The sequence below is a fragment of the Nilaparvata lugens genome, chromosome 1 (genome assembly GCF_014356525.2).
Source record: "Nilaparvata lugens isolate BPH chromosome 1, ASM1435652v1, whole genome shotgun sequence".
Taxonomy (NCBI): domain Eukaryota; kingdom Metazoa; phylum Arthropoda; class Insecta; order Hemiptera; family Delphacidae; genus Nilaparvata; species Nilaparvata lugens.
In genome coordinates this window covers 75849274-75864115 of record NC_052504.1, presented here as the reverse complement: position 1 = coordinate 75864115, position 14842 = coordinate 75849274, and the positions used below count along the sequence as shown (strand labels likewise).

At 34.4% G+C, this 14842-nt stretch overlaps 1 protein-coding gene across 2 annotated transcripts in view; it reads left to right on the top strand.

Annotated features, from left to right (window-relative positions):
- LOC111050667 (facilitated trehalose transporter Tret1) overlaps positions 1-14687 on the top strand; it is a 38406-nt gene extending 23719 nt beyond the window's left edge. The window contains exons 2-4 of one of the 2 annotated variants that reach the window (XM_022337015.2): positions 3251-3383; positions 4308-4493; positions 13343-14687. In XM_022337015.2, coding sequence (XP_022192707.1) covers positions 3251-3383; positions 4308-4493; positions 13343-14454 — 1431 coding nt within the window. In that variant the 3' untranslated portion in view covers positions 14455-14687. The remainder of the gene's footprint in view (positions 1-3250; positions 3384-4307; positions 4494-13342) is intronic. The other variant, XM_022337014.2, reaches the window with a different exon arrangement.
- The last annotated feature ends 155 nt before the right edge of the window (positions 14688-14842 follow it).

Genomic DNA, 14842 nt, shown 5'->3' with positions numbered 1-14842 from the left:
AAACTATTGCAAATTATATTGCAGAAATTAAAGATCATATGAATATGTATTACTAGCCTAGATTTTATACTTCTTTAATTTATAGAACTTCTGATATGTGGATTTATTCGTTATTCTTCTAATAAAATACCTTTAATACTATATTTACTTGCGCAAGTATTTTTTACTAAATTCTTAATTTATGAGATAACCCTTTCGACGAGCTAGCTTTGATTCTCATGTAATTTCGAAGCACTGAGGGCGCCCTATCACTATTTCAATATTTCTCACTCACGTGTCGAAATTTTCTTATGAGCTGCTGATGTCGATCCAACTCCTGGTGGTCCTGGACTATGGTAGCCGGAGTCGTCTCTTCCAAGGGGTTACAAAATTATTTAAAAAATGAAAATGACTTTTGCTTTATAAGAGCATCACAAAGTCTTATAAGAAATTTAATAATTCAATCTAACTTTAAATTTTTACAAGTTATAGCAAGGTATTACGCTCTATAATATTTAGGGACCTCTCATGGTGGCATTTGGCAGGCGAGTGTTGGTTCTCCTTTCTCAATTTTACAATTTTCATTTCCGATTTCTAAATTTACATAAAATTTGAATATCCTAGTCCTCCGCCATTCAAGGTTCAAATAGACCGTACTAAAATATTAAATTATTACTTATGTTGTATGTTTAATAATTTCTTTGCCTTCGGGCCATATCCAAAACATAGACTATACAACAATTTTATACAAATTCTATTTATTTGTAGAAATATATACAAATATTTTTGAATCGGCATACTATTGCCGCCTATCAATTGCCATTATGTGATTGGTGCATGCAAATTATTTCAGTATTCATGCGCCTGGTAACCTCCTATTTCCTGGATACATTTAATTATTTTTATTAGGTTTTTAAATATGCTCTCTACATGCTAGTTAATTTTTTATATGTTATTATTTGTTTCATGCATCATAATAATTAGCCACGTGAGACCTTTTATTCCTCAAATTGCATACCGTTTTGCCACAATAAATTTCTGCCAAGGTGTTTGGTCAGATTCTACGTTGCATGGCTCGGTCGATCATTAGGTCGCCGATCACTAAATGTTTATGCCTAACCTCAACCTTCAATATTTTATATAATATTATATATTAGCAAAAAATTATTTCAATTCCTCTTAGGCTGTTATACAGTTTAGCCAGGACAATCTGATATTATCTAATCTTTATGTTATCTCTTTGGCGATATTAGCCAGTTACTTTACTCAGACCTATAAAATTTCAGCTAGGGATTTTTATTTATCTATCCAAATTGAATATGTACATAATGTAAACGAGGGGTGGGTGAGAAGTTGAATTTGTGAAGTACCTATATCATAAATGATAAACGTAGAGTAAACAGAAAACTGCCTCGCAAATTGAACACCGGGGAGTGGAAAAATATAAAAAATTATTGGAATTTATAATTTTATGACTCGACTCAATCCATCCAACATCGGTTCATCGAAGGAAGGAGAGTAAAATATTTGAAACCAAATCAGCTCTCTTGTTATCGATTAGTATGCAGAATAGACGACTATACAATATGGACCTTCTAGATGTAAGCATTTCCCACAAGATTGGTATGGAAATTAAATAAACGTTTTTTTTTCAAATACCGTAGGGTAATAGCAAACGTTATTCTGCGGAAGAAACATATAATACCTTCTACACCAATAAATTCAAGAGATTCTTCATAAACATTTGATGAGGAATAGCCATACAAAAAATAATCCAATGACTGTTATATGATACTGGAATTTTCTCTAGCAAGCACATAGCGATGATGATAGTCTTCAGTTGTATCCAGAGATTATAGAAGTAGAATTCTCTTCATCGTCACTTCATCTATTCTCTCTAGTTGCATCACTTTGCTTCGTTCGCCCTTTATTAACGTTATGAACATACGAGATACATAACATAGAAGAATAGAATAGTATTTGCATATGTTTGCACTGATTCAATGAACCAATATAAATTCGCTAGTAATATTATATGGTTTATTATTCTCTGTATTTAAGATTATTAATAAGCGCGTGTACAATTCAAGTTCATATCCCATATCACAGCTATTGTTCAGCTTAGCCTAAATTATCATGAATTTGTTATCATTTATCTTGGTGAATAGTAAGAACAAGAAACTGTTGTTATGTTTCTCGGGATCAGTCAGTCCTTGGAATATTATATGTGTACCAACAATACTTGGATCGTAATAAGCCAATGAAAAAGATACTTAAAAGTAGTTCGAAGCACGCATGCAGTTACTCACAAACCGATTTCTTCCTAGTTCTGCGACTTTATCATTCCGCGAAGATATAGCCTAGACTGAGAATAGTTTGCTAGTAAACCTCATTAGACTGAAATAGAACTAGAAAGTATTATTGAGTGTAAGAGAGATGAAACGGTACAAGCGATTCGTTGAAAAGAAGTTGGCTTTATTAATGACTCAGGTGTCGGAAGATTCGAGCTTTTCCACACTTGGGTGTCCTTCAGTATCGCATTTACAATGTGGTCAGAAGAAATGAAGGCGAGAGTAGATAAATGCAAGTGTCGACCTCCGAGCTGTAACCAGTGCCTGTTCAAAAATACAATTGTATTGTAACAATATCGATTCGTCATAATCAATGTTATTGAGACTGATATAAATGGGCGAAATTGGCTTCGATTAATGCAGCTGCTGCAGTGAGCATTTCTACTACCTGCAACTCTTTGCAGGGCGTTGTTTGATTGATTCTGTTCAAAAAATGATCTCTACTTCCTGTTGTAATATTTTTTCATATTGTATGGAGTATTAGTTTCAGCTTCATTTTTGAATAGTAAAAAATTGTAATCTACATATTTGTTTCTTGTTTTTTGAAACAAGACTATTCATTGAACATCATCAATATCAATTTTTATATTTTTCATTTCTCAAAATAAAGAGAAGTTTATTTCTTTTAAATTGAGAAGGATCCATTTTCAATCCCATCAAGTATCTATGGATTTACTCATTCCCAAGCAAGAAACTATCCTGAACAGTGATAATAAATAGTACTTGTGCCTTATCGAGTCAGGAAGCTGTATTTTAAATTATATGCATGACAGTGGATCCTTGTCCCATTCTTCTATTTTTCTGCACTTTTTGTTACTCATTGGTCGTTTTCTTTAAAAAATCCTTTATTGAGCTCAAACCCCTTGCTTTGATCACCAATTTGCTTGTCAATTTTTAGATAACTGAAATTGTGGTTGCAGGTAGCAGCTACAATAGCAGCGCATACAACGTCGATATCAGTTGGAATGTGCCAGGGATATTCCGCTGTTCTTTTACCACAACTCAAAGAAGATGCTAATGTCAACATTACTACTGAGGAAGAGTCATGGATAGGTAGGAAAATCATGTTCATACTTCGCCTCCTATAATAGTGTCGCAGTAGCACACTACTGGTGATATAATCTTATAGTAGAATCTTTTTCAAATAATTATAAGACTAAAAACTCATGAAGATACTAAACTTTACGGAGATAAAAATTTGGAAATGTGATTTGCAGTAGATATTTAATATTCATTCAACAAAAAAACTTGAAGAAAATCTTACAAAAGTATTGTTTGCTACTCTTTCTTTACTTGATATTATTTTTCAACTTCATCCATCGGAAGATTTTTTCTGTTTTGAAATAAGCTTAGCTGCGTTTAAAAAAATGCTACAATTTTCAATTTTTGCATCAAGATTCTAGCTTTTATTGCAAAATAGGCGTACTTAATTTTCATAATTGTAACTACATTGCAATTTTCATCATAAATGACACATTACTCATAGTGATAGAATCGAAGATTTAGGAAGAGATAATAAAAGATAAAAGAAGAAAATCTGTAGATATAATTTCATATTACTATACATAAATTTCTTGTGTTAAAGCTTTGTAGTATGGAAAGTTAGCTCTAAATTATGTTTATTAGGAAGAAAATGGTTCTAGAACTCAAACAACTCTTATCAAGTAAATTAGTTTAATGAGTTGTAAATCAAATAAAGTTTCAAAATTTATTATCAGGAGATTTCTTATCTTTGTTTGGTGCCCGATCTTGATTGATTAGGTTATATAATATTGGAATTAATCAAATCAACTATCAATATTGAGTCATTTTTCAAACAACTTCTACATTATTCATGCATGTCCATTCTTTGACTTAACTGAGCCCAGAATCCAAAAAGTTATAAGTTATGTTTGTAAAATTGCGTAACTTTTCTAAAACGTCTCTATTTTCGAAATTATGATTATGAAACTAATTTGATAGTTTTTATGTTTACAGCCAGCTTAGGAGTGATATCGACTCCTGGCGGAGCTCTGATTGCCGGACTAGCTTCAGAATTGCTGGGAAGGAAAGCAACCGTTCAGCTGACTTCAGTACCGTTCCTAGTTGGATGGGCGACCATCGCTCTGTCCACCAACAAGTTCGCGCTCTGCGTAGGCAGATTCGTTTCTGGTCTTGCGATAGGTGCGTACCAACATTCAACTTTTTTCAATTCTCTACAGTTTTTTTGAATTGTAAGTTAACTAAAAAAAATATCAACATAGGGTTAGTACCTTCACTTTCTAGCAAGAGTAGAATTTGGCGAAAAAATTAACTCATACCTAATTCTTTATTAGACTCATGACTAAATTATTTCATTTCAACCAACGATTTTAATTGATTCTTTGTTACTAACTTCAATGAAGCCATTTAATTCTGCACAAATTGAAAACTATATAGTTCGGAATTCCTTATATTTATATAATTGAATAAGTTTATCAATCTCTCTGTTTTCCTGTTCCATGAAAATCTCTTCATTGTTCAAAACTGAATTTGATTTTCTGGGGATTTTTACAACAGATCTATTGCTCTACATAGATTACGATACGTGAATGCTGTGACCAAAATCAAATTATTTCATTTCAACTGATGACTTAAATTGATTCTTTGTTACTCCCATCGATGAAGCCATCGACATAATTTCGAACGAATTGAAAACTATTCACGTTCAGAATTCCTAAATAAATATATAATTGAATAATTTCATCAACTTATTCAACTTATATTTTTTCCAGTTTTCCAATTATTTTTTCTACCTCTTATCCAAATTGGAGTTACACGGTAATTATTCATCTCTTCATCCTTTTGCATCATGCAGAAGTGAACATTAATAAGATATGACTGGTTTTCCATGATTTTCCATTTGTGGGTTTATTAAAAACGTCCAATCATCTTGAGATTATCACTTCTTGTGGATTATATTCCCTGGTAAGCGTATATGCTCGATTTTTGTCGAGAAGGGGAAAATACATTTCAATTTATTTCAAGAATGCTCCGGAAATCTGAAGACAGTATTGATGCCTTCGGAGAAAAATGATAAGCTGTTCTCAACAACAAATTTAAGTTGCCATTCAATTGCACACTGATCATTACAGCGAGCATTCATTAGAGTATTGTGGGCCATAAACACAATCAATTCGGGTGTACATTAGCTTAATTCTTCTATCATGGATTGTAATGATCAATCATTTCGAGCTTCCGCATACGTTCCAACTTTCCAGAACAGACATATTATGTTTCGTTCAAGTATTGTTCCATAGTGCACTGAGAGAGCTGAATTAGTGGAATTTGAAACGAGGACACTTTCAACTGGCATACTCCTGTCAGCCAGTGAAGGATCTAACAAATTATACATAATAACAATAACAGCTAGACCTTGCTAACACCTCTCCCATTATGGCGTGTTAATTCAAATAAGTTGAATTATCTCACAACTGTAAAACAATCACTCCACTTCTTTCATTCACTCTTACATTCATTCTTTCTAATCTTCATGAGATTATTATTGCCTGTAGTGGGTCCTATCCCACCTGAATCTTATCCCAGCCGATAGTATTAGAAACAGGCTGCTACTTATCAATGACAAGCAAATCGAATACATTATAATATCATATTTCACAATATCTAGCCTCAATTATCCATCTTTTATTATAATATATCGTGAATAATTCTCATTCAATTTGATTGAACAATTATTTAAGAGAAAAAGAAAAAGTTTGGATTTGTGGTCGCGTTGATAAGCTATCGATAATCGATAAGATAAATAAATTAGTTAATACCGTACTCCCTTTGTAAGGGTGGCCACTTTAAGAGCCTAACTCCTCTAAATATCATTCATAAGTTTGAAAATCGCTTCCCGGTGGTTCGAAACTCACCTAAAGCTGTAGGTCCACTCATCTCTAGTCATTCTGTTGAGGATAATCTGTCTCATTACCCCCGCACAACGCTCAAACCTAGAGCTTATGTAGGCATCATCCTTAGCAAAAAAAACATTCCGATTTCGTTATCTAATTTGATTTCTTCTATGTCATTTTCATTATGATTTATATCATTCTCTTCTTCCAGGCTAATTATAATGAATACTTTGAAAACGGTTTCTGTTTTTTTGTGAAAAACCTTTTGAGAAACTGTTATTGTACTGAATATACTTAATTTTTTATGAGGGGTAAAATATATATAGGGTAGGCCTCAATGAGAATTTGAATTGAACCTACTTATTAGAATAATTTCAATAATTTCCGAACCACCCGAAAGCGATTTTACAACTCATGATTCATTTATTCATGGACTTGGTCATTAGTAATAGTCTAAGTAGGCATTGTGGATCATCATACATCATGGAGCCAGTGATAGGTGTATTGATGATAGGTGTTCGATGATTTAGAGAGCATATACAGTAACTTCATTTAGATTAGGCCATCATTAAAAATTCATCAATTAAGCTCAGTATTTGATGATATCGCATATCGCATCAAATTGTCCAGTTCCCCGAAATTAATGTGAGAAAAGTTTGAACTCTTGGAGCAGACAGCGTTGTTACGGTTTATCGGAAATTGGATCTGTACGATTTGTCGCTAGAAAGTGGTTAGCCTTGGTCGTTTACTTAACACAGCTTGGTGTATACTGAATAGCCTACTAGTTGAGCTGTTCATGCGACTCACGCAATCCAATGGTATAAGTTGGTGACATTGTACTGTCCTCACTTGTTCCAAGATTTGCTCAACATTAGATATGATGAGACATCGAAGGACCGAAACTAATAATCTAGTGCAGTCTGTCAATCATAACTAACTCACTACTCACACAACTCGTAATTTCAACAATAGGCTACCGGTAGGCTGGCTATTCCTTGGCGCATAGCAATTCAATGTTGTACTTCCTCCTCAGATTAAGGTTTTTGACATCTGTTCGTAGAAAAACAGTTATACTACTGCAGTTACCTGAGCCAAGACTACCAACTATAAAATTGCTAGGAAATACAAATAACGGATCATTAAATAAATTATTTGTACTGTACCTCTTTATAGCAATTAAATTTCCCCTGCTGGTAAAAATATCCAGTATAGCCTGGCAGTCAATAATCAATGAATTCTTAAAAATTTAATAAACTGGCCTGCATTAAATTAAGTGTTACACTTGTACCCCGTTCTTTAAATATAGTATGTTCAATACATGAACCTCATTTCAATTATAATTCAATCACTCTCCACTTGAAATGCTATCACGTTATTATCCATCAATTTCTAGAATTCTCGATCAATTCGGGAATATTGTGGAACTTCCTCATCATATAGGATGAAATCTCTCATTCAAGGAATAAATTTAGTGAAATATGTGAAGAAAAATTAGCCTATTAAGGATAGTCGAATTTTTTATTTGGCAATATTCATATTAAATGTGGAGCTTTCAGAACTTTTACAACTGATATTCCCAAAACTTCATTACTGTCGATTCCTCTCCCTTCAGAAAATATACAAGAGAAACCAAATCTTTAATTGTCCAAATCTGTATTCACATAAGCCTGCAATGAAACTTCCAAAACTCCTCATTAACAACTAATTTAGTTATTTACTGGTAGTGAATTGTGTTAAATGGTGTCAAAATACAGTCAATGAAATGCATTGTCATCCATATATTAGAGGGATCATTATTAAGAGTGTAGAGGATTATTTCAGTCTGTACCAAGCCAGAAATCTGATAGCATATTTCCTTCTTGAAATCTTCCAATGATGTTTCTTCAAGTTAAAGAATTTTTTCGAAGTCCTATTCTTTGAAGGTATGATGCATTACATCCATCAATTCATTCAACACGTTCTTGAGAGGTACCTAAATGATGGGTGGTAGAGGTGTTTTATTCACCACAAAATCGTGTAGCGTATCTGTCTGTCTTGAAGCCTACACGCATGTCCTACGCACTAATGCCTTAATTCTCCTTTCACTTTCTGCCTATAATATAATACAATGAGTGGCTGGAAACAATAATTGATGACAGCCGATTCTATTCAAATATGGCAATTCAATCACAAGAAACTCACTAACTATGTTGTTTGGATGAATGATAAAAACGAGAATAAAAAGAGATGATATCCTCGAAAGATATGCGGACTCAAGACTGTGAGTGAGGGTGGATATATAGTTGATGAGAATGACAAGATGAGGAAGCATTAGATATTTTTAGGCGAAAAACATTAGGGGAACTCGTTTTTTAATTTTATAATTTTTCAAGAACTCAACAAAATCGTGATATTAAACTTTCTTCAACCGTGTGGTTATATATACCAAACTCATCATCATTATCATCTTACATACAAGGATTAGGCTATTGCCTGTTCCTTACAAACAGATTATTGTTTGAGTTTGAGTACCAATCTATTTTCTATTTATTTATTATTGAAAACAAAATAATTACATACTAAAAAAATTAAAAAGAGGAAATTTATTTTGAATAAACAGTACAGATGAGATTAGGAGTTGACTGAATAGAAATATGGGAAGAATGCAAGATAGTAGTCTAGAAAAATATGCAAAGGAGTAGACTAAACTGAATGTATAAGTGAAAATTTGAAAGAATTGGTAAAGACCAATCTGTTTGTAGATGAAGGATAAGAAGAAGATGAGAAGCCTACAGTACTTGTTTGTAATATACATTAAAGTGTTTGATACTCTTCAATCGATATGTAGAAATTGGAAATACTGTATTGAGAAATGACATGATGGATGGCTTTGGCTTTAGGCTTTAGCTTGTGTGAGTGGCTAGCAGTTGTGATTGACTGTTGGGTGTATTTGGGATAAGTAGGGCAAACCATGAGCCTGTCTGCTCTGCTCAGCTCTGCCCCAACATTAGCATCAGTAGACTGCAGCGGTGGGTGACTCAAGGCCCAAGGACACCTTGCCTTGGCGTTGCGTTGCCTCGCGTTGCGTTGCATCATGTTGCATTGCCTCGTGTTGCGTTGCCTCGTGTTGCGTTGCCTCGCGTTGCGTTGCCTTCCTTTGCATTGCCTCGTGTTACGTTGCCTTTCGGTGCGTTATTGCCTCACGTTGCGTTGACTCTCGTTGCGTTTAGTCAGCGCGGTGTGAACGAACCGCACTGACATTGAACCCGGCGTCGGCTTAGCAGCCAATTGAATCACCTCTTGCACTCAGCCCGCCACTTCCTGCTATAGCATTCTATTCAATCAATCTCGCATTAGTTTAACTAATCTCATTCGATTACCTAATTTAAAAAACACAACCTGCAACCCTTTATGACGAGCTCCCGAAAGAAATCAAGTAGCCAGATTAGAAAAGCACAGATGAATCACAATGAATAAAGAATAGAGATGAAGAGCTCCTTCATGATCTATCGAGTTTATTGCCTTGAGATATACTGCCTGATCCATCAAGTGAATTGTTATAAAATGTATTTTTGTTTTTATTGTGTAAAATTCATCTGAAATTGTTTTGACACTGTGACTCGAGAAAAAGTAATACGGTACACAAGATAAGAGACTTCTGACACTGTATCAGGCGAAATATAGTGATATTATTCCATAATGGAAACTCAAGGATATTGTCCAAAATCACAAATTTATTCGTGAAATTGGACAATATTCTTGTGTTTTTATTCACGCTAAGAAACTATTGAGCACTTGTTTGAAGATCTTGGATTAGAGAAGAACTAAGATATTGGGCACTGCCTGGGGTCTTCTTCATTTGAAACAAATATCTCATGAGTGTATTTTCCTCTACCGTGTTCTATTCTCAGTTTTATTCTCTATTCTCATTATAATATACTCATCCTTGATTATGTAGGCTGACCGTATTTCTGAATAAATGGATGATTTTGAATATATTCAATCGATTATTAGGTTTAGGCTACATCTTAGTTTAGTCCTGCTCATGATGATAACAATATGAAGCCTACTATTAGATAGGCCTACCAGTATATTAATATTGTTGAAATGCCAAACAGGAATTTATGAAATTGCTCCATATACCATAATGACGTAAACACTGAAACACTCACCGCTGACCAATTTTTGGGACCACCACAAGATTTGCTTTTTGAGACACCCCCCCCCCAAAATCGCAATCTGCGTCTCAAAACTTTACCCCTCCTATGTGCACCCCAGTAATAGGTAAATAATGAGCAAGTATTCTTCTACAATATATTTTCATTCAATTGACTGAAGAAAAACTATATTGTATTTAATCATTAATATTCGAAATAAATGTTGGTACTCCTTGAAGAGATTGGTGAAAAATTGCCACCATACATTGTCAGATCATGCCCACTCAACCTCACTATAATTGATCAATCATCTGCGAATCACAAAGTTATCAATAAACTAGACTGAAAAAGACACTTGACATTTATCCATCCTCTTCCTCAGCTATTCCAATTCAAAATATTGACCAGATCACTAAATGACCAAGTCATGAAAATTTTAAGCACGGAAATGTTCAATGTACCCAGTCGGTTAATGGAAGTGACCAAGAAATACATTTAGAGCTGGCGCGGTGTGGGCAGTGAAGAGGCAGAGAGCAGAGCAGAGCAGAGTGTGTCATGTGTCAAGGATGCTGGAGTCAAACAGGCCGAGTCTGCTATTGCACGCAACTATTGTTGAGAAATTTACATTATTCTGAAGAAAATTTTACACAAATTTTATTCCATTTTAAATGTCAAATCTATTGTAGAATGCATCTAATCCAAATGAAATATCAACTTTTAAGATTGAAATCCTAGACGATGAGGTAATTATATTTAACATTATATTAATGATATTTTTGCTCCTGCCACAAGAAACTAAAATATTTTTCTAATTTGTTTCTTAAAAGAAATGTTTATATTCTCTCAATCATCTGTTTTCCAAATTCCATCATAAGGTGTCAACAAGCTTTCCAGCCTATTATTATAGTTGGATCTAACAACCCAATACAGTAGAACTCCAATTATCCGAATCGCCGATTATCCGAATCACTTTCAGAAGAAAATTTGTCTAAAAAAAGTGCGCTATTAGTTTTTCCCCCTGCGATGCCAGTGTTTGCGCGTTAGCTCACTATTGTCCTTCACTTGTACAGAAGTACATTTTATTTATATTTAAAACATGTGAAAATATCATGTTTCTTTCATTTAATTCAATAAAAAAATAGTGCAATATCAAAACGTAGCTTTTTTCTCTCCAATGGCAATTTAAAAAAAAAACTCCGATTACTCGAATGGGTCCCGGTCCCAATTAATTCGGATAATTTGAGTTCTACTATTTCCATTAGTACTCAGCAGTATTAATGCAAGCTCCTCCCGATTATTATGGGAGTGAAACAAAAAGAAATGAGGTGATGAAATTTCTGAATGTAACGTATTTTCCTACAGTAAGAAATGTGAAATGATTCAGGATTCGAATTGTATGAAAGATCAATCCAATCAACCCAATATTCCAATTTTGACTACCCCTATTCCACTAAATAATTTATAGAAATAGGCTACATTTCTGAAGCTGTGAAACGAGTAGGCTATTTACAAAATAATATGCTCCTACCAAACAGAAAAATAATTTTAAGAAAGTGATGTGACCTGACTTCTCATGCACAGTCATAATAATATTGAGAATACACGATGCAATTTCACCCTTTTCTCTATAGTAAATACAATCAATAGGAACTCCAAGTACCTGCATGTTAGAGGAATATACGAGTACGATACTGTATGTAATATAGACAAGATGTAGCCGAAATAATGAATCGTTTGGCAAGGCAAGGATCAGTGTTCAAATCGTAGGGCACAAACAAAGACTTATTGCTAATTGATTATCTAGATAGTATCGATGCAAGTTCTAATTTATTGTACATTGTGAACAGGTCGTATTACCTGTGGGCTTATAAATCAATTACAGTCGAGTGAAAGTTGATTCTTTTGTAACAACTTGAACAAGGCAACAGATTGATTGATTATTTATTCATGATAATAGCTTCAGCATTTGAGACAGTTGAGAGAAGAAAGTAAAATAATTAATAATGTTCTATGAACCTGAACAAATAGAATTTTGTATTGAATTGATTTGAGAAGATATGTACTCATACAAACAGCATCCAACGACATGAACGTTTAAAAATTAGTTCCATATCCAGCAAGCTGTTACCTACAAATAAGTTACATTTACAAATGATTTATTAATATTTCATCCTAGGTCTTTCAATGAAAATTTTTGGTTCAATTTCTGTGAACCATTCACTATTTCCTGAATTCAGATGATACCGGTATTTTGTGATCTATATATAGCCTATTGATTATAATAACAAAATATCTTTTATTAGCAGCATTCAGGAAATGGTAATATGATTATGTACAGATTATTTAATAAATATTCTCTTAATTCATAAGTATAATTATTTATTTAATATTTTTTTCATTTCATATTTGATAAAATCATAACATTTGCATCACTTAACTCTTGGGTCCCTTTGTCCCTTAACCCTACCCCCTTAGGAAATAAAATTGCACATGGAAATGTCTAAATGGAATGAATTCGGCTATTTCTTTATCCACTTTTTCAAAGAAAAAAAACAACGTAAATATGAAATGATTATGGTAATGGTTAGGTATATTAATGAATATGAATGATGAACAAAATGCATGAAATTCCAAAATGAATTATTATTCTCTAATTATCAAACACAGTAATAATTTGATTATTATAGAAATAACTAGAACCTTTTTAAACACTTTTTCACATAAACACTATTAGTTTCGGCACTCATGACATTCTCAACTCATTTTACACCATTTAAAACTAGTTATTTCTTTAATAATTGAAAAATTCAAGAAGGCCTATTGAAATGCAGTGTTAATATTGTAGTTCTGCTACAACAATTATGGATCACTGATAGGAGTATTAAGTTTGTATCGGAATACGCTATGTTTATTTTGCTGTGACTTGAAGCATGCATTACTACCGTATTTGAAAATAATCTTTTTAGTTTTTTAGTCAATAACAAGTTGTGATTGGTTGTTTTAGGTATGGCATCGGCGTGCTACATCTACGTGGCTGAGATCAGCCTGCCGAACCACCGTGGCTTCCTGTCTGCGTTCGGGCCGATCTTCGTGTCGCTGGGTGTGCTGGTCGTCTACTCACTGGGCTACTTGCTCTACTGGCAGGAGGTGGCCGTGCTATGCGCTGCAGTCGCCGTGCTCTCGTTCGTCGTGATGCACTTTGTGCCCGAGTCGCCCTCGTGGCTCGCCTCCAAGGAGCTCGTCTCCGAGGCCAAGAGCTCACTCACCTGGCTGCGTCGCAGTCCTGCCATGTGCGACTCGGAGCTCGCCGGCATACTCCAGTCGCTCAAAGTCGCCAAAAAACAGTCCGAACAGGGTAGTTCAGTGTGCAGTCTACTCAAGCAATGCAGCTCCCCGTCTGTATGGAAGCCCTTCTTCATACTCACCTTCTTCTTCATTTTCCAAGAAGGCTCAGGAATCTACATAGTTCTCTACTATGCTGTCCACTTCTTCCAGAAGATAGGCTCGTCGCTCGATAGCAATGTTGCTTCAATACTCGTCGCAACAGTTAGACTCTTCATGAGCATAACTGGGGCAATTTGTATACAACATTTCAAGCGGAAAACACTAGCTATGATTTCCGGGATGGGAATGGGACTGTCCATGGCCATATGTGGACTGTATTCATATCTCTACGGCCACCTACCCGTAGAAGACAGGATGTATCGCTGGATGCCATTGCTATGTGTTGTTGTAAATGTATGCTTCAGCATGTTGGGAATGCTGCAACTTCCCTGGCTGATGACAGGAGAACTTTTTCCACTTGCAATGCGTGGCCTTCTTGGAGGTCTGGTGTCATCGCTTGCTTATCTTTTCATTTTTGGCACGATTAAAATATATCCCGGTATGGAAGCTCGCATGGACCAAGACAAAGTCATGTGGATATTTTCTGCTTTCTCATTCTGCGTTGTAATCTATGTAAAACTGTTTCTCCCTGAAACGCGTGGAAAATCATTACACGAAATTGAGATGAAGTTCAAACGTGAAGACTATTCAGTAAAAAACAAAAACTTTGACCAAGAAGCTCAAAATAAAACTCCAAATGAAGTGTATATCATCAGTAGGAACGACTATTGAATGATTGACTGAGCTCAATCATTGGAACATTGAAATTACTCCTACAAGCTTCGAAGACAGATGATACTCTCCTATCTCGGAATATTGGTGCGTTAGGTTTTGAACAATTCTTTCAAAAATAGGGTTGTGATAGTACAAAAATGTATCATGTGTAGCATTGTGATAAAAAACTTTTTAAGTGCCTATTTTTATAGAACTATAATATAAAATATCATATAGTAATATGATTAATATTAGTAGTCACTAATACTATATATCGGCCTGTCTCCCAAGATCTTTCTTGATTGAGATTTTAATTGGTTGCCTTTCAGGGATTTGATATGCTCTGGCAATTTATTGAAAAATATGACCCCTTTAAGAAATGGATTGTATTCTTAAAGTATCTATA